This window comes from Anoplophora glabripennis, unplaced genomic scaffold (assembly GCF_000390285.2).
Source record: "Anoplophora glabripennis isolate ALB-LARVAE unplaced genomic scaffold, Agla_2.0 scaffold283, whole genome shotgun sequence".
Lineage (NCBI taxonomy): Eukaryota > Metazoa > Arthropoda > Insecta > Coleoptera > Cerambycidae > Anoplophora > Anoplophora glabripennis.
The window spans coordinates 20,144-44,325 of NW_019416379.1; the positions used below are offsets into that span (position 1 = coordinate 20,144).

The window sequence follows — 24,182 nt, forward strand, 5'->3', positions numbered from 1 at the left end:
TCGCAAAAAATGCATTTTATAGTAATTTTAAACCCTCTAAAAAATGTCCTCGAATACATTTTTACACCTGGAATGTGGAGGAGGAAATAAGACAGAAACGTTCCAATGCTTCAGATCTTAACTGCCCGAAAATTTAGCGATATCTCTGGTAATTGTGGACCAATTTTAATGTTTTTTTTAATCTGGGGTAGCGCACGAAAATAATAACAACTGCATGGTCCATTTTGTAATAATTAATTATTAATTTGTTATAAACTATTTATTTTGTAAAAAAATTTTTTAGGTAAAAAGGTAGGTAAAGTATAGTACGTAATACGTGGTGTAATGCAATTACGCACTCGCCACTACGCAGCGTCGTGCGTAACTTTTCAATTCGTGCGTAAAATGCTTTTTACAACACTTATTACGTAATATACTATTAATTTAGCAGGTCTCAAATGAAGCGCTTTTTAGTACATCTAAAAAACTCCATTTTTGGTAATTTTTATAATCATTGTTTAAACAATGATCTTGTTGTTTTAAACCGATACTTTTTGGGAAATATTATTTTTTTGCCTAAATTAACGATTAAACCAAGTTTCAATCTGAAACGAACTACCTTTTGATTTACATGTATCACAAATTTCATTTACTGGGCTATAACCAATACGTGAAATTTAAGGGACAAAATGAAAAATATCATCAATAAATAAGAACAATTTATTCTACAATTGTCCATTTTGGTTTATAGTTTGTGTACATAAGGCAAAAATCTTAATACCTACATTACATCACCAAAATCACTTTTTAAATTATTGTAGTCATACAAAAGTATCAACTACTAAAAGAAAAAGAATAAGGCACACACTGCATGATAAAAAAAAACACCCAATTCAAAAAGTCAAATGTTAGTTAACCTTTAACTCATTTAACCAAACTCAATGATCGGTACAAATATTTTAAAGTGGTTTCCTTTTACAATACGGGGACCTTTTGGGAAAGTTCGTGATCACTAATATCCTTATATTTGACTTAAAGAAACGGGATTTTATAGGTAGAATAATAAATACATGTACATTAATCCATTTTTTCTTTAAAATATTTTGTACAATTCAAAACAAACAACAAAAAAATATACAAAATTAAATAAAGTACTGTACTTTAAGGAATGTCATGATAAAACGCCCCAGAGTGTCGAAGTATTTTCAAAATATTGTAAATATTTTCAAGCCTATTATACTAACGAAGAAATTAAAAATTTACTACTTATAATGATATGTAATTTTAATTCGTATAAACTTAATACATACTGCAAAATGCGACTGGAAACACTTCTTATTTCACTCTGGGAAAACACATTTGTCCCAAAAAGAATTTGTTTATTACTTAAAGTGTACTTACTGAGATATTTTTGAGAAAACATACAGAGGTATGTAATTCGAAATTAGAATATTCTCTTTAGAACAAACGTAGAAAGCCGTATGATTATTTACAGTTCTGTAGAATAAATGTTAGCCTCAACGAAACATCATTAGCACCTTTTTCCTAGCAGATTACTAAAGATAGTCTAGTAAACCAATATTGTCACTAAAAGTGTGCACTGTGATTTTGATTAATTCCTCATTTCTTCCATATACCTCACATTAATCAGTCACAAAATCCTCTTACATTCTTTCTAATACAGGAGTACAATATAAATTTTCATCATTCATTTTCAAAATAAAAGTATTAATCCAGAGTACTCAAAATGTCACCAAAACAATTTCATAGACTAGAGGTAATATCGTCTACACCTGAGGCTGGTGTCACAGTAGTTTTAATTTTTTTACAAGTTCTAAATTGCCAGTTGCATGGCACTCATAAGATAGACTTGAGCATTACTAAGATTTATGAAACACAAAACCAAACCGAATTTAATCGCAACTCTATTTACTAGACTAAATAACAATTCTAATTTAAAAAAAAACAGCAACCTAACTTTTCCATTATTCAGGAAACCGTGAAGCTTTCGATTAGAATAACTAGGCAATACTAATTTTCAATTATGTTACAATGCATGATTATGTTCTAATTAAGAACTTTAGTGCCTCTGTAAATAGACTATCTAAATATTTAACAAGATGTTCTGATACAAACTTGCAACGAGATAGATATCACAGATTGTATCAAATAAATTAGTGATGAAGAAAAAAGCGCTTTGTAAATGAATGGGATTTTTCAGTAATGGGTTACTTTAATTGTCATTTGCTGCTCATAGATGTATTAGCAGGTAGAGTAGCAGATCTTTGTTGGGCATTCAAGTATGGCTTCAGATTAGAACGAGTTGATTCCCTGTTAATAAAACACTCGGTATTAGTTTCTTCATTCGGATTACATGAAAGATGAACGTGATAGCGTACAAAATAGGAACAAAATTAATTAAAACTTGTATATTTCAAAAAGAAAGTCGCCTTTCGTACAGACGCTGACAGTCCCCTGATGAATACACTTTTTCAGTTTACAAACCTGACCAGCTAGATATTGTAGTATGAGACCACATATATGGCAACAGATAAGTTCTTCCTACTGCTTATTAAAGACTCGTGAAAAGAAATACTGACATCAGCACGCTGACTATCAGCAATTATTCTTGAAGAGGGCTAATTCTTTGGCAATCGGATAAGAGAAGAAATTTTCATGTTTTTTTTATAAATTTCCGTACTAAAATAGTAGTTTTCCTTTAGTTAGTACAGGTATTACAAAAGAGTAAATCAAACCGATAACCAGACATACTTTTGGTAAAAATAAAAATAATGGGACTTAATGGTATTTTTCATTTACGCACTTCCTTTTAAAAATATGGATGTCAAAACGAATAGTATAAAAGATTTTTGTTCATAATTATGTTGTTTTTCAAATATTAAGTTAAAACATAGCATAGACCTTTATCTTTTGCCAACACATCTTTGGCAGTTTTGGTGAAAAAAAAAAACACCCTTTTCCCGTTGATGCCTTTGGATCCAGGATATTATTTTTTTTATCAGAAATTGTTTTTTCCACCCTTGCAAAATTTTGAATTATAAGATATTGTAACTTCTTGCTTAAAATTCTTAATTATTTTCGACAAAGATTAATTTCGACGAACATAGCTTTAATTATGACATATTTCTGCATCTAATGGCCAAATTAGTTTTGGAATAAAAATGTTTAATTTTTGTTATTTCCATCTAATTTATAATTTCATTTGTTTTTATACAGGGTGTCCCAAAATTAATGCAACAAAATTTGGTCACAGATTCTTAAGACAAATTTAGATCCTTATTTTTTATTTTTGCCAAGTGGCCCCCTCTTTCGGAGTTACAGCCCCCTGAAATCCGCCACTAAGAATGTTTTTTTTTATGTGTCAGAATCCTGTTGTACGAGAATCACTAAATTTGGTACACAGGGGTTTTGTGACATGTGGAATCTGATGGTGTTACGCTTTTTGGTGGGGAACCCCCTTACTGCAATTTTTCGTGGGCCCCCTTGTCTTTGAAGCCAAAAAAATTTGGTCGCATATTTAAATTTATTAAAAATTATTAGTCCCCTAGAAAGCCATTAAATTTTTGTATTGATACTTTTTTCATAAAATGTACCTAATGTTTTCGAGAAAAATGTTAAAATGTGATCGAGTGCATATCGTGATTCGCCATTTTCCTCAAAAACATTGTATTTTACGAACAACATATCAAGGGACAAAAGAGTTTCTAAATTGAATGGCTTTCTAGCTAACTAATAATTTTCAAAAAATTTAAATTTGCGACCAAATTTTTTTAGTTCTAAAGACAAAGTATCTTAAGGGGGTTCCCCGCCAAAAAGTGTACCAAGGTTAGTGATTCTTGTACAACAGAGTTCTGAGATGTAAAAGACTATTCTTTGGGGCAGATTTCAGGGGGCTGTAACACCGAAAGAGGGGCCACTTGGCAAAAAGAAAAAATACGGATCCCCTAAATTAATCTTAAGAATCTATTACCAAATTTTGTTGCATTAATTTCCAGACATCTGTATATCTGACAAAAGCTTTTACATAATTTTTTTGTTTTTCTGTTTTTTTTTTGAGTTCTAATATTCTATTGAAATTAATTTATAATCCAAATTATTAAAATTTCTCAAATTACGTTAAATAGATGATGATATGATTGATAAAATGATGGTTGTTCAGGATGTTATTTCGTGGTCTTTGCATCTAGATGCTATCAGTTACAAATTTACATTTGATTTCATTTTTAAACCTCCTGGTGTTCATTTCGGTTCTTGTTGTTGATTCTAAAGTAACTACAGACGGAACTGCGTTTTAGACAATATTGGTTCTCTGAGACATTCCATAGAGGCCTCTTTGGTCACATCCAATGCTTCCAAACGTTCACCTTTTTTCATTGTTAGCATCTTCAGAAGCTTTGGATGTGACCAGTTACAAGACCACTAGGCAACTTTTTAAAAGACTACCAATGTCTGACGAGCGGTTCTGTCCGTAGTGGCTCTAAATGCCCTAGAACCAACAAACAAGAACCAAAATGAACATAAGGTTGAGAATAGAGATTCTCATAGTGAATCTGCTCCACAGAGCCTAGCCCGAGAACAAGGTCAAAGACTCCTAGATAAGGCTAAGGAAGTACAATGTACATGACCAGGTATATAGGTTAGGGCATATCAACCCAAAAAACCATCTTTTTTAGAGAAAATTAAAGTCAAAATACCATAGCTTACAATTTTCTTTAAAAATACCGAGTCCTAATGGAGTCTAAAATAAAAAAAATCACATATCCAAAGAAGTTACAATGTTTTGAAAGAATGAAAAAAATAAGAGTAGAAAATGTCTTATAGTTTGGATAAGACAATATTTTTAAATCATAAGCATGGACAGGAAAAGTTTCAGTCATTCGTATTAAGGCCACATTTTTCTCTGTTCGTGCAAGTATGTTTTTTTTTGTCCTAAATTGAACAAAATATGTATCGGCGTTACGTAAAAATTTGCAAAATTTCAACAAAATGTTACGAAAAACTTTTTTTTAATTGTAATTTTGACACATCTTGAGAAGCAGCTAAATGAAAAACGGCACAGAGAAAGTCCCACTATTTTCATTTTCACCCAAAGAACCTTCTATTAATGGTTGGACTTCCTTTTTTCTAACACCCTGTACAACCAATACCAACTTTATGTTCAAATTTAACAGCCATTTTGTACACTATCACATGAAAATTATACACAAGTAAAAATAACTAGCACACCGTTAGTAGAAAATTTCACTAACCTTCTAAGTTTGATGTTAGGAAAAGAATAGATGAGATGGATTTATGCCAGATAAAATTAAATTTCTCTCATTTTATAAGACTGAATCATGCGGAGTTATCCTCAATGTAACCTTATTTGGGAAATTTAAAGCTATGTTACAAAAACAAATTAGAAAAAAGTTTAACACCATAACATTTACATTTGGAATATTCAACAACTGGGGACAATGTTGGCAGTTTGTTAGATCAGATTAAACACTTTTCACACGAAAGAATTTTCATACTTATCTGACACAAATTTGATTTGTTTAAAGTTTTTGCCTAACCAAAATAGAGATATTTGATTGAAAGAAAAATCGTAATGTGCGACAAATTTCTCTATAGTGGCCGTTACTTTCACCATAATATATCCCAATTGTCATGCTAGCTATCCATGCTTAGTAGTGGTCCCTTATTAAAATGGAGTAAGTTCGGCTGAAAAATCAATTACACTACTTAAAATAAAAAATCTACAACTAGCCACTAATGACTAAAAAATATAAAAAAGTGTTTTATTAATATCTGCTAGAAGTTATTAGTACTACAGGTGTTAAGAAACCTGAGAATGATTCATGTTAAGGTGAATTCCTCTAATTTAATTTGCACCAAAAGAAAAAAAGAGAAAAAAGAACAAATAAAATAGTGGTTTACTAAGAAAACACCAATTTAATTTCAAAGGACTGAATTCTTAAATTTCTCAACATACTAAAAACACTTACCATTTTTCAAGATTAAACTTTATCTATTTGTTACTGTAAAACGGATGCAACAAAATAAAAGTTAAACACAATAATGTTAATATTTACGAGTAGTTAGATCATCCGTGTAACCATTTAATTTAAATTTTAGAATTTTTGTCTTAACTGAAAGTAAACATATTTTTGTTTTGGACAGGGTGTAACTTTAATTGGAGGTCAGTTTTTTAAGGGTAATAATATGTGTTCCCCAGAATACTAATCTGAAATAGTTTTTAAATCTGATAGTAATAAATCATTTTTTGTCCATTTCCCCACTGGGTAGCTTCTGTACTAAACTAATGCAAAAAATTAAAGGATCAAAAGAATTTCCGAAATTTTCCCGTGATTTTTGACAGACTGTATTTAGGTGAGAAATGGTCGTATCGTCGGGAATTAAAAAAAAGCATTTTAAAAATCATAAGATTCTAGTTTTTAGATCTTTCAGTGAAAATTTTTTAGAAGCTACGGTTGTCATGCGATTCTAATAGCGCGACAAAAAAATTTTGCATTTTTTTTTCTGTGCACGGACTTGGAAAAAATTTTTTCAGCTAAGCCATTGCATGGACCAGATAGCCTGTTTATTCAGCTTCAATTTCCTTTTTTTCGATACGACCATTTTTCATTGAAATATCGGACTTTTAATGGAAAAGGATCATTTTGTCTTCAATCATCGATATCTCGGCGACAAATGGTCCTATAGAGAATTGAAGGGCAGTTTCGAAAACTGGAATAAATTTCGTATAACATTCTGCCGTAACTATCCGGAAAAAAATTTTTTTCATCATTTACACGAATTTTAAAAAACTGAAAAAAAGGGTAATTTATGTTTTTTTAGAAAATTGATCGCTAAATTAGAAATATTCATGAAATGACTAACGTTAAGCATGACTTTTACAGTTCAATATACCCAGAAGAACCCTGTTAAGTTTCATCTCGATCTAGCGAACAGTTTCTTTATTGTTTCAAATAGTCAAACTTTTGAAAAAAATTAAAGTGTCATGTTTTTGAACTTAAACACTTCATAATCATGATTAAAATGGAAAAAAAAGTTTTTCAGGTTTTCTCACCACAAATGTTTAAATTGAAGAAAAAAAAAATATTTCGAAAAATTTTCGAAATTTTTGAAATTTTTTTGGACAACCTTCCGGAGATTGAAGAAAACAAAATCTAATTGTTTCCAGCATAATTTGGCTTTTCCATCCTATGCTTTTGTTCATCAACTTTTAATCAAATTAGATTTCGACCACGATTCATACCGTTTTTTGAGACAAATTTCTAATTAATTTTTGTGCAGTCTGTAATCACTTAAAAAAGAGTTTTTTCCAAAACTACCCTTTTTCTTTGAAAAAAAAACNTAGATCATCCGTGTAACCATTTAATTTAAATTTTAGAATTTTTGTCTTAACTGAAAGTAAACATATTTTTGTTTTGAAGCACTGTATACAGGGTGTAACTTTAATTGGGGGTCAGTTTTTTAAGGGTAATAATGTGTTTCCCAGAATACTAATCTGAAATAGTTTTTAAATCGGATAGTAAAAAATCGTTTTTTGTCTATTTCGCCACTGGGTAGCTTCTGAACTAAACTAATGCAAAAAATTAAAGGGTCAAAAGAATTTCCGAAATTTTCCCGTGATTTTTGACAGACTGTATTTAGGTGAGAAATGGTCGTATCGTCGGGAATTAAAAAAAAGCATTTTGAAAATCTAAGATTCTAGTTTTTAGATCTTTCAGTTAAAATTTTTTAGAAGCTACGGTTATCATGTGATTCTAATAGCGCGACAAAAAAATTTTGCAATTTTTAAAAAAAAAAAATATTTCGAAAAATTTTGGAAATTTTTTAAATTTTTTTGGACAACCTTCCGGAGATTCAAGAAAACAAAATCTAATTGTTTCCAGCATAATTCGGCTTTTCCATCCTATGCTTTTGTTCATGAACTTTTAATCAAATTAAAATTAAAGTTCAGATTTCGAACACGATTCATACCATTTTTTGAGACAAATTTCTAATTAATTTTTGTACAGTCTGTAATCACTTAAAACAGAGTTTGTTCCAAAACTACCCTTTTTCTTCTCTGAAAAAACACATTATTTTTTTTTCATTAATTTAAGTTATTGGGGTGAAAATGTGAGAAAACCTGAAATAAATTTTTTTCCCCTATTTTAATCATGATTTTGAAGTGTTTTAAGCTCAAAAAACGTGACCCTTTAATTTTTTTCAAGAGTTTTGACTGAAACAAAGAAACGGTTCGCTAGATCGAGATGAAACTTTACAGGGTTCTTCTGGGTATATCGAACTGTAAAAGTCATGCTTAACATTAGTTATTTCGTGAATTAATAATTTAGCCGTTAATTTTCTAAAAAAACATAAATTACCCCTTTTTTTCCTGTTTTTTAAAATTTGTATAAAAGGTGAAAAAAACAATTTTTCCGAAAAGTTGCGGCAGCATATTATAGGAAATTTATTCCAGTCTTCGAAACTGCCCTTCAATCCTCTGTGCGATCATTCGTCGCCAAGATATCGATGACTGAAGACAAAAGGATCCTTCTCCATTAAAAGTCCGATATTTCGATGAAAAATAGTCATATCGAAAATTAAAAAAAAAAGGAAGCAGAAGCTGAATAAACAAACTTTCTGTTCAATGCAATGGCTTCGCTGAAAAAAATTTTTCCAAGTCCGTGCTCGGAAAAAATTAAAAAAAAATATTGCAAAATTTTTTTTCGCGCTATTTCTTAGAAGTGCATGATAACCGTAGCTCCTAAAAAATTTCGACCGATAGATCTAAAAACCAGACCCTTAGAGCTTCAAAATGCTTTTTTGAAATTCCCGATACTATCATTTTTCACATAAATACAATTTGTCAAAAATCACGGAAAAATTTCGGAAATTCTCTTGACCCTTTAATTTTTTGCATTAGTTTAGATTGTATGTGCGTGCTCATCATGTTGCCTGTCATTACCTTTTTAAATCAACTTTATGAAAAGTGACAGAGAATGAAACTACAATGGAAAATATTTTTGTAAAAACATATTCCTTTTGTATGATTTTGCGACATATTTTAAAGTCGCCATATTCTTTTTATGTCAATGCCAACAACCTGCTGAACATTAAAAAATTTAATCAATTAGGAAAGTGTAAACTTACGAAGTTATTTATGTCACTGTTTAGAGATGGCACATTGTGTTTGTGTATCTTCATTGTTAAATTTCTGTGATATTATGAAGAAACATGCATATGAATCAATAAACATGAGATTTGACAATGCATCCCATAGCTGTCAATTGGGTATGCGCTTGCGACTAGGGTGCATGGTGCTTTGAGGTTACACTAGCCTGTACAGCAGACGGGTATAAAAATTATGAAAAAGAGGTTAAAAAAAAATCCAGTTTTCAGAACGGAATTTGAGAAAACAATTTTACAATGTTTGTAAAGGTCAAAGGTAACCATATAAGTATAACCACCATTCAAAATTACACCCAGTATATAAAATTTATTTATTTATTTAGAACATTTTCATTGTGACGAATAAAATTAAGGTTACAATTAAAATTTCCTTTTTTATTTTCCGTCCGGATATGAACAAAAAGGTAAAAACGAAACAAACATAAAAGAAAACTAAAATAATGTCTAAATTTTATTTTCAACGTTATTTAAAAAAATACAATAAATATAAAGGATCTCCTTAGTTACAAATGCCGAGCATGCAAAAATAAAACATAATACTTATTTACATTACACTAAATCTTAAATACGATGCATGTTGGGAGTTAAAAAAATACATTTACCAAAAAAATTAGTACTTTTGAGCAAAGCTAATTTTAAGCTATATGAATAACGTAATTAAAAACTGTCTGAGTTCCATTCCGTGGAATAACGACAAATCTCATAATTAGGTACCTCACTTTCAACAGGATGAGTTTTTAACTTATACTGTAAAAAAATAAAAAATAATTGTATTTGAAAAGTAAGAGGTCATTTTTCAAAAGGACTTCAAAATTTTTTTAGCCTTTTATTCCATCTTGGGAACTATTTCTATAGTAGATCAGGAAAGGAAACATTTTGAAATTTATTAATTACTGATTTTATTGTAGGAAACTTTTGGGAATGATAATACAAGAGGCGTCTCATCTCTTATCAACAAATAGGTCAAAAATTCGTAATTTTTTGTTCTACGCTCTACTCTCTACGTTCTTACTGTAAAAAAAATAATAATCTTAGCAAAAAATGTTCAACAGACGATTTGATCTAGAGAAACTGTGAAATATTATATCCTTAAGAGATGTGCAAAAGATGGGCCCGATCGGTCAAATAGTTTTTGCTAAATTCCATTTATTTATCCCATTTTTGCAAAAAGGCCCTATTCCGGAGGGACTAAAAAAACATTCTTTTTGGGCTCATTTTCTTCGAAGGGACACCAAGTATCCTCTAGTTAAAAAAAATAATTTTTTCGAAAGCTCACAAAAAATCTACAAATTGAAAAAAAATAAGGTCCGGAGTTAGCAATTTTTCTTACAACTAAATTTGAAATTTTTTTTAATTTTTTTTTAACTATAGGATACTTGGTGTCCCTTCGAAGAAAATGAGCCCAAAAAGAATGTTTTAGTCATAACCCTGCCCCCGGAATAGTAATTTGAAAATGGGTCTTTTTTGCAAAAATGGGATAAATAAATAGAATTTTGCAAAAACTATTTGACCGATCGAGCCCATCTTTTGCACATCTCTTAAGGATATAAACTCACATTTTGGGAAAGTTTGGTAAGATTTTATTAATTATTTAAAAAGTTATTAACAATTAAAGAAAAAGCACTTTTTCCTTTTAATTTTGCAATAAATTTTTTGTTTATAAAGCAATTTTAACTTATAAAGTCTCATTTTAAAGATGAGTTTCTCTACATCAAATCACCTGTTGAACTTTTTTGCTGAGATTAATAGTTTTTTTACAATAATGCGTAGAACAAAAAATGACGAATTTTTTACCTATTTGTTGATAAAAAACAATGACCCTATACTTTTTTCATGACCCACGAGATGAGATGCCTCTTGTATTATCATTCCCAAGACTTTCCAACAATAAAATCACGCCCAGTAATTTTCACGATTTCTCGATAATTTTTCACCTTTATTTCTTGGTCTATAGGGTGTAATTAAAATTCTTGCACAAACTCAAGTAGCAAATTATGTCACAAACTAATAAAAAAACTTTGTTTTAAAAAAAATAACCGAAGAAATACATGCAAATAATTTTATTCATGAAAAATGTGATTAATTGAATTATGTATTATTATTTCAAAATGTGAATTTTTGTACATCCTATAAGTTTTTATAGTAATAGTCTATATTTCAAATATTTTGGAAGAAAAGTGAAAGGTCACCATTGAAATTACATTTTTTTTTTAAATTTTAACATCCCATATCCTGAAAGTTAAGCGTCTCCAGAAAAGTAAAAATTTTTTTTGTCAATTTGTAACAGAATTGGTCACTAAAGTTTAAACATTTCTAGTTACATCTTGTATAGGTCGTCTCAAGCAAATGTGAATAGAAAGTCTGTGCAAATCTTTGTATTGGTTTCCTGACTACATAAGAAAATATCCGTAATACCGAACACATTTTTCTTTTATTATCGTGAACAAATTTGAGGCACATTTGAAGGAAAAATAGGAGGAAATATCGCGACATCAAAACTGAAATAGACGAAGACGGCACAGTTTTACGTTAATTTATACAAACGCTATGTAATAGTCAAAATTTAGAGCCCAAAAAAATCAAACAATTATAGCACATTTAAAGAATTTTAAATCGCAGGAAAACTAAACACACAAACTTTAGTAAAAAAAAAACAAAGACAATTAGCAACAAATATTCCCTTTACACTTTTCATTAGCAAAAATTTAAGACGTGCCATTTCATTTTGTTTTAAATAATCGAGATTTAGAAAATATCACCGCTCTAAAGTTAGTCAATATCAAAAATTTGAAAATTGCGATATTTCTCTTAAGAAACGATGAGCAAATGTTCCTAAGACCTAAAAATATCCTGTGAATCACAAACACGAGTATTTCTTAACTGCCAAGCGAGAATAATCTGCTATTCATTCTACACCTAATGCATTAACCAAGCCGAGATTGAAAAGACCACAGCTAAAGAGAGAGATACAGCACTAACGTCATGCCTCAACCGTCAAGAAAGCCGTCACTCACCTAGGGGATATCTTAGCAGAATCTATGGCATTTGAATTATTGGCTTTGAACCCGCATTTCTGTATTTTCCTGCTCAGTCTGGTGACCCATTGCTTCTGCTCCTCCTGGGACGCGGCCAGGAGCAGCAATTCTTTGGCATAGGAAGGATCGTAGTGTAGCTTGCAAGGAGGCACGGTGTCCTCCTTTCTATCCAAATGGTCCTTGTGAATTTTTATCCTACATCCTGAAATGGAAATGGCTCTTTCAAACACAAAATCTAGTGATTCAATTTCAGTCGCTTGGAGAAATTCAATTTCTACCAACATATTGACATTTGTTTGTACTGTCGCTCTTAAATGCGATACAAGCCTGTCGCTTCTTTGTTTTTTGACCGATTCCAAAATTTTTTTTTTAGATTATAGGATAAAAAAAACTCTATCTAACTATAATGCTGCTGTTTTTATTAATGCAATTCAGGGCCAACTCTAATTGGTATTAGCGATTATCACCAAGTTTCATCAAATTCGATACATCTTCAGACGAGCACTAGTTGGCCGTGTATTGCATTAATAAAAAACAGCAGTATCACAGTCAGATAGTTATTTTTTACCCTACATTTCGTAAAAAAAACTATTTTAGTCGGCCAAAAAATAAAGAAGTTACAGCTTGTATTACATTTCAGGACATGGAGTGCTTGCCTGAAGATGTATCGACTTTGATGAAACTTGGTGGTAAGACATTTTAAGGGATACTGAATGAGAATACGTAATCTGCTTTTTGGAAAAAAATTGCTAATACCAATCAGCCTTTTTGATGTTAAGAAAACGCGTCCTAGTTGACCGTGAATTGTATCAATAAAAACAGTAGTCACAGTTAGATAGTTTTTTTAGCCTACATTCCCAAATAAAAATTTTTTAAATCGGTCAAAAAAATGAAGAAGTTACAGGCTTATATTATATTTAAGCGTGACACCCTGTATATAACTTATAATAAATTTTAATATTGTTAATTTGATAGAAATGTCATATTTGAAATTTAAAAGAAAATTTTTAGAAAAACTAAAACGGTTTTACAAAACTATAACAAATCTGAATAAATCAATTCTTTCATCGCTAATTAACTTCAATAATATACAGGGTGTTCTGAATTGCATGGACCAAACTTACTTGGTGATAGAGAATTCTCCAGAATAAGAGAAAAGAGGGCAGGAAATGCTTAGTTTCTGAGACATATTCAAAACGTCTTATATACATAATCACTTTTCATCGTTCGTAAGATGAAATAATAATTATGAACTGGAATTAATTTAGGAATAGATACAATTTCACTCCATCTTTTTTAGTATGATCAATACCACTTAGACCACCAAAGTCTCACACCTGATGTTCATGTCTTTAGTTTCTCAAGAAATCCTATTAAACGTCGTAGTTTTAGTGCTCACCAATTTCATACACTGACATTATTCTATTAAAGAACTGAGATTTTTTTTATATTTTAAAGAACATATCCTCGTTGCGACATGCATATTTTCAGCAAAACGCGTTAAATACAGAATTATTCGATAAACGACATCAAACTTCGTAATCTGGTTAAAAACATCTTATTTTCTACAGAATTGTGACTGTCTAAGGGAAAAGGTAAAATTAAAAATATTTGTTCTAATTTTTAAATAAAAAAAGGCTAAGAAACAGTTTTTAACGCTACTGAACAATTTAATACAATATATGTCGCATTTTGAAGGCGCTACGTCGATACGTATTATTAATAGTACGTGAATTTCCTAAAATAATTTTAGAATAGTTTTATTTCAAATACTATAGAGATGTTGAATAAGTTTCTGCTATTGTCCAACAGATGACGTTACCAGAACTGCGTGCATCTAGTTTAAGATGGTAACACACTTATAAAGAAGTATGTACTAAAAGCAAGCTTGAAATTCAGTGTATATTATTTCGCCGAAGTGTAAACTACTTTTCTCTTCATAGTAAAATTTCGTGCCGAAAAAAGAGTATTTGCGGGGAATTTTACTGTACTACTTTATTCAAAAGAAATATGCAGTTAAAGCACCCAGAATTCTTGTTGAGAGTTAAGGTGACCATGCTCCGTCACAAACGTGCAGAGATTGTTTTAGACCCCTCAAAAATAATTATTCTGATGTTGAAGATAAGAAACGCTTTGGCGCACCGAAACAGTTTGAAGACGAAGAATAATTGAAGGAATTATTTCATAAAGACTCATGTCAGACGCTAGCTGAACTTGTAGAATCATTAGGAGTTGATTATACAACAGTTTCGAAACGTTTGAAAGCCAAAAGATGTCAAACGACGTTTTTGTATGTGTGAGCAGTTGCTTCTACTACCAGGTAAAGTTTGGTCTATGCAATTTCGGCCACCCTAAAGATTTAAAAAAATTATCTCTTGAAAGGAAATATCCTGTCTTTTTTGGATATTTTCACAATTTTCGCAAGTCAGCAAAGAAACAAAACTAATGTTTTAAAAACATTAAGAATTGCAAAGCAAAAGAATAAAGCTTGCGAGAGCTATGTAACAGCTTTTAAAACAATTTATTATTAAATAGCAGTGGCATAAACCGACTTTAAAAGGTGGCAAGGGTATTATTTTTCATAAGTAAAGTTTGCTAATTGCAATATACACAGGGTCATTCACAACTCATCCAAAAAAATTTGGGAATAGATGCGGCATGAGAAATGGAGTCAATATCATAAAAAATTTTTTGCAAAATCCTTATAGTTACCAAGAAAAAAATTATTGAAGTTATAATACTTTCAACCATTACATAGCTGGAAAACTGTAGTCTCTAGCGTCATTCGTAATAGGCGTGGAGAGCCACGTGACCTCAGTAACTCCGAATACAGAAATCCGATTTTACAATCGTCGTTGCAATAGTGTTTACAATAGTTTTTTAGTAGTTAGTGTCAAAAATGGCTTGCGTGTATAGCAACTCGGAGTTGATGGATATGATTTTAATTTATGGCGAAGCAAGACAACATTTGTATTAGTTCGTAAAAACTGAGTAAGACGTACCCAAATGTGTTTACACGTTGGTGAACAAAATTTTGAACAGTTGTATCAACGGGTATGTCAAATTATTTTACTTAAAACCAAAAATTAATTTTATTAATTAATAATAACAATAGCGGCAAAACCAGTTGAATGTGCTGATATGAAATAGGTGCTATATAATTCTGTTTATTTCTTTACTTGCAAAATTCTTTCAAGTTTCTGTCTGTTTTTATCATACTACCGCCATGTCGGTCGCATTGTGCGAGGTCAGATTTTACAGTGGACCAGTTTCCAGTGCTGTGCAGAAGTGTATGTTTAAATCATTTTCGAACTGCCCTTTTTGATTTTTTCTTTACAAAATTGTATATGTAAGAGTCCCCTGTACATCCAATTTTTTTTTTTTTGAATTCTGAATCACCCTGTATATACTGTTGTTAAATTTAAAGGTCTCATTAGATTATAAAACCGTTAATCACTGAATTGAAATTTTAGTTAAAATTTGATTCTATTAAAAAAAAAACTATGAAATATAGTAGAACCTCTCTATTGCTGCCGTCAGTTAATGCAGGCCTACCAATAATTTGGTATTTGCAGACCATTTGTGCAGCGTTACGTACATGACATAATATGCATTATATTGTCTAATATGGAATTTTGAGTATACCCAGTTTTGGTGTTTTAAATCTCTAATATGTGTAAAAATATAAAAATTTTAAGGTTCTAGTCTTAAATAAACGAAAAAATACCACTGTCTCACAAATAAAATATTTTCGCGGTAGTCACAAAATCAAATAACCTCTTACCTTTTAAAAGAATAATACTCGAGTCGAATTAGAATTTCAATGTGAAAAAATTATTACTACATTTTATTGCACGTTAGTAGCCCGTTACAACAAAGTAAAACGTGCAAAACAGCGTTATATACAAATTGTCCCAGGGCCAGGCAAAAACCGCTCGGGAATTCACTCTTTTTCCATTAAATAGAGCTTATTTTTATGGTAATTTAAAAAAAAATTTGAAATCAACTATGCCTCTTTGATCCCAAGATAGCTTTTTTTTAATAACGTTAATTGTTAATTAACATATTGCACCGGAATTTTAGAAACAATTAAAAAAAGGGTTAAACTTTTATTTTCTTGAAGTTTTACATTGATAGCTCACGTAATAAAAGCGCTAGCACCAGTAAAAGTTAACGTTAATGAACTGCACGCGAGAGGAGCGCCGGGCCCGCGCATGCACTTGAACGTCGCCCTCGCCAGATTTTTGACTTGAACGTTTCAAATTTGGTTCAATGTTCATGGTCAATCGAATCGGCCTTTGGGACACATGTTGGTCTTTGGATTGACCGCCTTCTCCATAAATTTCTTCAACATCCATCACTTTTTGCAATAATAATGCACAACTTTCGAAAACTTTTCGGGGTTCCATCTTTATTTTACAGTTAACAAATTAGCGAAAAATTACTCTAAGTACCTTAAGTTATGGGTAATTTAATTGCCTACAACATAAAATTACTAATTTTCCGATAAGTTGTCTAGATTGTCTAGATGTAGCAATAAAAAAAGTGAAAAAACTCGTAAATTTGCGACTTATTCGCAATTTGCCAACGTAATGTTACTTCTTTCGAGTTATTTTTTTGATATTTATTTCTACATAGCCTTCCCCGTCATAAAGTGCCATAAAATGTTTATTAATAATTTTTCAAGTTTTCAGGTTTTATGATCTAATTCGACTGGAGTATAAGTATAAAATGAAATAATATATATTGTTTTTAGACAGGCTTTGTAATTATTTATAATAATTCTTTAATATTCCGGTATTTCTAATAACACAGCCACTCAAAAAAAAAAGTTGTCTGTACTTTGCATGCAACATATGTTATCCGTAGTATTTTTGCCTCCTCCTGATCAAGAATCCGGTGTCAGAATTGAGCTATCACATCACAGAAATTTCCTAACCTCAAAAAACAAGTCAAAAATAGCAAAAATTCTCGAAAGTGCTAGGAAATATACAAAAAAAAATTTGTAATTTCATTTCGGATACGTAATTAGTGACACCGAAAATCCCCGTATACCAAATTTGGCGCGAATGTGTTATTTTTTAAAATTTCAATCGGCCATTTTGGATCCGCCATCTTGAATTTTGTAAAATTGACCTCGGATCCTTGACCAGAGACCCCGAAAACATCCGTATACCAAATTTGCTGCGAAGTGCCCACTGACGCACCAATGTCGGCGACAAATCATAAAATTTGAACATGTATATTGCACAAATCAGGGTCTACTTCCTCATTTTGAATGTCTAGAGGTGGCTCCAGTGGATCGCCTAAATCGTTTGCAAAATCTTCCGGTAATTTTTCTACTCCGCTCCACTCGCTCCCTGAATCTTGAAAAGGTTCTTCATCCGAATCACTATAATATGCCAAAACCAGCATTTCATCTTCAGTAAGCTTTTTTGGGTTTCTTATTCTAAGTTGTTGTGCCCCAGATGGCCCTGGAACGCCATTTCTTGTAATAAAATAAATGTCCCGGACCAAGCGCGTAATTAACTTTATAGAGGTTTTAGCAACGTGCCCCTACCGTATCTAGTTCACAACCATGGTGTCCGCTCCTAAGCGGGTCGTTATATCTTCAACCGTCAGAGCTGACACACATGCGGCAGGGGCACTAGTCGTGGAACCCGACCACCGACACTGTGCCGGCATGGGCAGCTAAAGTGTTAATTGACCCGTTTTTTTAGGTTAGAAAAAGATCCATCAATTCTGGCCGCAGATTAACGTTTGGCGGGGCCTTAACATTTGAACAAAGAAAAAAAATTTTTTTTAATATTTTTCCTAGTACTTTTTCATAAATTTTTGCCATTTTTCACCTGTTTTTTGAGGTTAGGAAATTCCTGTGATGTGATAACTCAATTCTGACACCGGATTCGTGATCAGGAGGCAAAAATACTGCAGATAACATATGTCGCAAGAAAAGTACAGACAACTTTTTTTTTGTGTGGCTGGAGTCAGTCAGTCAGGATCGAGAGACCTCGGATAAGTGAGATTCTGTTGTAGATAGAATTTGGAACTAATCATAATTTAAAATTGTTAGAGAAAAGCAAAATATTTTATGCAATTCTTAGAATGTCACTTGACCATTCGAGAGTTCTTTGAATACATTTGACCTTCGATTTTGGTGACATATATATCCAAATTTTATTTATTACTTCATCTAAAGTCTCACGAGGAAATCACAGAAGAAAGATGTAGATTATTTACAATGAACTGGAAACACTACATAAATGGGAGAACACTTAAACAAACACTTACGTCTACATTCTAAAGCAGGTGGGGGTCTAAACATATTCCACATTGGTTTCGGACAAACCTCACAAGTAGTCGGCATGTGGTAAGAGATGCTTAGGAACTCATGACCTTTGTGCACGATGCATCCGGGCTTATCCTCGAAGCTCCTTATGGAACTGACGTCCAGGGTGTTGCTCTGTTCCTCGGTTTTCCTCGCCTCGCCCTCTCCCGCGTACAGCAACTGGAATATTCGAGGGATATCTTTGGAATCGGCTCGAATCACATCCCCCTGGGTCACCGACCTCACGTGGAACACTTTACTGGAAAAGCAAAAAACTTTATCCCTCGAAATTCTCTTCTACTAAAAACGGAAGACATCTTGAAACGATCCAGCTCGAAGGACCAAAAAAATTTTTTTTTCGTGGTGAAGATTTGTACTTACCAGAGATCGAGTACAATCACAGGATCGGAGTTCAGCTTATCATTATCGGAATTATAGAAAATTATTTTTCTACTAGAAACGACGACGTACTGCTTCTTCCAGCCGTGCCTTCTTATATTTTGCTTGGACGGAATAGACAGCCACCCCTCGAACACGCAGTCTGAGTTTAGTTCGTCGCCGTCGTTATCTGCCGAACTCAAAGAGGCCGTTTCACTGTTCAAAGCAGACAGTTTCAATTGGAGTTGCTCAATTTCGGCATCTTTGCTGTCTAGTTCCATTTGCAGGCGCTGTTTAGCGGCAATTTCTTCATTGAGTTGAACCTAAAGAAATCACAAATGTAATCAATTAAATATGAATTTTACAAAAACTTACGTTTATGTCTTGAACGTTCTTGTGGAAATTGGTAATCATCTGGTTATACTTATCCTTCTCTTGACTTAATTCTTGCTGCAATTTCTTCAAGTCCTTCTCTTTCCTTCTCAGATCGGCACTGGAAATCTTCGATTTACCTTTGCCGGTATCCCTCAGGTCCTTCCTGTTCATAATTTCGTGCAACTTATAAACAGCCTGTTGTTTGAGCATCGACTCGGTTTGCAGCTTAGCCTTCAATTTCTCAATTTCTTCATTATTACCAATCTTCCTGTTGAATTCTTCTTGCAACTGTTTGAATTGCCTGTTGAGTTCCTCTTTTTCCTTTTGCAACTGCTCATTCAATTTCTTATATTCCAGCTCGCGGTCTTTGAAAGTGTTTATCGTCACTTCTTTCGTGTTTATCTCATTCCTGTGTTTGGCAAGTAAGTCTTTGAGCTCGAGTTCCTTCATGGTCTTTTCTTTCTCAAGGTCGGCCACCGTCTCTTCAGCAATAGATCGAGCAAGGGCTTCAGAATCCGCTCTGGCAAGCGCTATCTGGCACTGGTGTTTCAAAGAGACTCTCTCCTCTTCAAACTCCTTGTTTATCCTATTTTTCTCGTCGACTTCCTCCTTGAGTTCGTTGGTTTGGGTTTTGTACAGGGTTGAGAAGTACTGCTCCGTTTCTAAGGATTCCTGCAATTCCTTCATCTGGAGTTGGTCCCTTTGCCAATTGCTTTTCACTCTCAGTAGTTCTTCCTCAAGAGTTCTCTTAAGTTCCTGAAAAATAACAATTCATCAATCACTTTCATAACTACTTTCAGTGTAATGACTTACCTGCAACTTAGTTAATTCCGCAGTTAACTGAGATTCTCTTGCTTTTAATTTGGCGAGTTCAGTAGCTTGCTGCCCGACTTCAGACTGCAAGATGGTCTTCTTCTGTTGTTCTTGTTCTATCTGACTATGAAGAGCTTTAACTTTCTCGACTTCCTGCCGATATTCCCCTTCCAGTTTCTGCAACCGTTGCTGGATTTGCCTGTAGTCGACCGACAACATTGATATTTGCCTCTCTTTTTCTTGTGAGTTCAAGTCCGCTTTTTGTCTTGCGCTCTTCTCTTCGTTTAGTTTGGTCTGCAAAGCTGAAAAAATTGTTTATTGGTCAGCATTCAATAAAAAGCAATGAAAAAGGTCATCAAATTATTTACCAGAAATTATCCTTTCCATTAGTTCTGCATGAAAAAACATTGAACATTATTTTTGATTATAAAATATGTCTTAAATACAAAATTAAAAACATAACATTGGTAGTAAAAATAAAACTTGTAATATCAACAAAAACAATAAATTTATGTCTGGAGTGTAGTTACATTGTTATCTCCAGATTTTTAACGTTTAACTCATACTAAATCGGACCAGATAGTTGTGTTTATACAAGTTTTTAATGATGTCACAATGTGTTTTATTTATGACAGTAACATGGTAAAATATACTTCTTTATTACTTGTTGAAATTAGCAATAAATGTATATGCATTAACTGCTCGTTTGCCTGTCTTATGTTTCATATTAATAAATTACATATTAGAACTGTTTTACATGATACTACACAATTACATTATTTAAAATTTATTTAAATAAATTTATATCACTGAAATTTATATAAAATTTGTATAAAATTATGGGTTTTGAGATTTTTTGTACTATGAAACTGCATCTATATTACAGTTTCAACAGCTACAATTTTAGGTTTGTTCATTAGCTGACAATTTTTTCTAGGAACATAATTTTTTTCTTCTAGAATTTTATTTATGAGACATTTTTAAAATTGGGATATTCATTCAAGTTTAATTAACTTTAAAAAGAATTTTGAAACTAAAAAGTGACAAAAACGTTCCTGAAATAAATCTTGGCTAGATAAGAGTATAAGGAAAGGTACTTCAAATATTAAATAGAGAACTGAAAATAGAAAGTTATGAAACTCAGATGTTGGAAATTTGGGAATAGATACGGCATGAAAAATGGTGTCAACATTGTAAATAAAAATTTTGTAAAATCATTATAGTTTCTGAGAAAAAAATAAGTTGTAGTACGTTCAACCATATTACATCGCTGGATAACTAAAGTCTTTAGCGTCATTCCTGTTGTGCACTTTACGCAATGTGTCTGGAGAGTCACGTGGCCCCAGCGACTCTGAATACTCAAATTCGATTTTGCAATTAGTATTAATGTTTTTGTGATAGTGTTTACAATAGTTTTTTAGTAGTTAGTGTCAAAAATGGCTTTGGTGAAAATTAGCTAAATTAGAAACATTTCTAATTTCTCACAAACCAGTTTTTTTTTAATTCCTTCAAAATGAAGTTTTTTAAAAGGATACATTTTTAAATTAACTGAATGTAAATAATCCTATATAAAATTGAAAACTTTAAATATAAAATAATAGGCTTTTAAGAAAGAAAAATGTATGAAAATAAGTTATTGACAATAATTATAAACATTGATTGTAAAGCAATTATTGAGTCGCAGGGAAAATAAGTCCTTTTGAATATTTTATGGAAATTCTTAAATGAGACCTTTCGATTTAGGGTCGCTAACTTAGGTATTTTTGGTAAATGAATTGTCATAACTACTGCTTTAAGATAAAGTAAAATTACGTCTAAATATTCAGATTTTTTTATCGCTATTACACATTAGAATAGCAGAAAATATTTCTTGCAACAAATGTGTCCACAAATTTTGCAAAAAAATATTGTTGCGCAAAAAATTTCCATCAATTTTTTCCATGCTTGAAAATTAAACTTACCTTTCACTACTTCTAAATTAGCCTCCTCTTTATTAAGCATCCTGCTCTTCTCCGTTTCTTCATGTGCTTTTACTTCCTGCTGGTACATGTTCTGAGCAGCCTTCAACTCCAAATCTAAACTGGCGCATTCCTTTTCTAAAAACGAAATTCTTTCAGTTAACTGACTGTTGTCAGCTGCGGTTTTCATCTCTTTCTGTCGAAGTCTCTCCATCTCCGCATTCAGCGACTGTAGTTTGTTCTCGAGCACCATCTGTTGGTCAGAAGCTTGAGACCTAGAGTTCTTCTCTTGGGTCAATTGGTCTTGTAGAGAAGCCACTTCCGACTGAAGACTGTCACGCTGTGACTGCAGGGTTTGAAGCATTGTTTGATATTCTGTAACTTTGAGCTCTGAGCTAGACTTTGCCATCGTCAATTCATTGGCTTGCTTCCTCAATCTCTGACAATTTTCAGTCTCTACTTTAAGTTTCTCTTGCATTTCGTTCACTTGTTTTTCTAACACGTGGATTTTGTCGTTATGCTGCTGGTTGTTGTTCATTTCCCTGGTACGCTTGTTTTGTTCTTCTTCGTACCTTTTCTTTAACTCGGTCAGCAGCTTTTCTGTGTTTTTTCTCTTCTCGCTTTCACATTCTGCTTTACGTTGCAGTTCTTTGCAATTGTGTTTGAGTAAAGTATTTTCTTTCTCGTACTTAGTAGCCTCTTCCCTTAGATCACTTTCTCTTTGAGCTATCGTTTCTAATTGAGCCAGTAAGATTCGTTGTTTAGCCTCTAACGTATCTACATTTGACTTCTCCTGCTCTAATAGCGACTCCAACTTAATCACTTGAGCATTTATATTTTTACTATCAATAATCGCATTAAGTGCTTTATTATCTACTGCGTCGCTGGTCAGCAACTGATAATCCGAGTTGTATGTAAAACCTATGAACGGCAGGTGGTTCCCTACAAAGCTATTTGGCACAGGAAAGACCTCCTCCGGGGTTTCGTCCTTCTCGTAGTCGTCGAAATTACTGGTGTCGTCATCGCCCGTAAGTTCAGGTACAACCGGAGGGGCCATATCGCGTAAATTGTCAAACGTCCACTGTTCGCTATTAATAAAAAATGGATGGTTCTTTATTTCGTCTACACTATTCCTCCCTAAACGCTTAGTTCTATCACATAATAAACCCTGTATCAGAGATTTCGCCTCGTTTGATATTTCTATTTCTTCGGGAAACGATAAGTTACTCTCGTGGTACATAATTTTGTTGTAGGTGCCGAGAAGGCTGTCGGCGTAAAATGGTGTTTCTCCGACGAGCATTTCATAAACAAATATGCCCACCGACCACCAGTCACACTCTCGTCCGTATATCCCTGTTGAATTTTGAGAAAAATTAGATTATATATTTTTTAATACACTTAATTATATCATATAATAGTTTAACGAAGTTTATCTGATATGGAATCGACAAACAAATATTCATAAAAAAATTAATATAAACTTATTAATATGAAGAAAATTTTCAAAAAAAATTAGGACTAGTTTGGATACCTAAGAGACCAGATATTAAGAAAATAATTTTTCACGATTTAGTACGAAGTCTTATGAGAATGCAGAATTTTCTGGTCTTTACACTTAGAATGCGCAACAATTGACGAACACAGAATTTCCACAGCAACTTGTATAAATAGGAAAACGACATCTAAGGAACCATATGACAGCTCGTAGAAATCGATTAGATACTTGTAAGTTACATAATTTATAATAATTCTCCTTCAAACTGCTGTCGTTGACTAACTTAATTTCCATATGCGTGATAGCGGCAACGCCGCGATTCTCGACGTAGCATATTATTTGAAATTCGCAGGTGTGACATACGATGTAAATTTCAAGTTTAAGCATCCAAACAAACAGAATGATCGAACACGAGCGAGCGAATGTCGAGCTCAGCTCACCAGCCAAGTGCAACGTTGCCAAATCTAAAGGCTTACTACTTTAGTCACTAGCAAATCTATAGAAACTCTCAATTGACTTTAGACGTACCCGATAAACCTCCTTAACAGAATTGAAAAAAAAAAAAAATTGGGGTCCTCTTCAAAAATTTCATTCATTTTTATCATCATACTGTG

The 24,182-nt window shown here is 32.4% G+C and overlaps 1 protein-coding gene across 4 annotated transcripts in view; it reads right to left on the minus strand.

The window, feature by feature from the left end:
* Positions 1 to 683: 683 nt before the first annotated feature.
* LOC108909065 (rho-associated protein kinase 1) overlaps positions 684 to 24,182 on the minus strand; it is a 30,363-nt gene continuing 6,864 nt past the window's right edge. Inside the window, exons 4-11 of one of the 4 annotated variants that reach the window (XM_018713297.1) lie at positions 22,077 to 23,426; positions 20,116 to 20,417; positions 19,303 to 20,058; positions 18,931 to 19,250; positions 18,513 to 18,808; positions 12,201 to 12,423; positions 5,630 to 5,703; positions 2,230 to 2,310 (exon numbers count right to left, since the gene is read on the minus strand). In XM_018713297.1, coding sequence (XP_018568813.1) covers positions 5,667 to 5,703; positions 12,201 to 12,423; positions 18,513 to 18,808; positions 18,931 to 19,250; positions 19,303 to 20,058; positions 20,116 to 20,417; positions 22,077 to 23,426 — 3,284 coding nt within the window. In that variant the 3' untranslated portion in view covers positions 2,230 to 2,310; positions 5,630 to 5,666. Of the gene's footprint in view, positions 2,311 to 5,629; positions 5,704 to 9,636; positions 9,934 to 12,200; positions 12,424 to 18,512; positions 18,809 to 18,930; positions 19,251 to 19,302; positions 20,059 to 20,115; positions 20,418 to 22,076; positions 23,427 to 24,182 lie in introns of those variants that run through there. The other 3 variants (XM_018713296.1, XM_018713298.1, XM_018713299.1) reach the window with 3 other exon arrangements.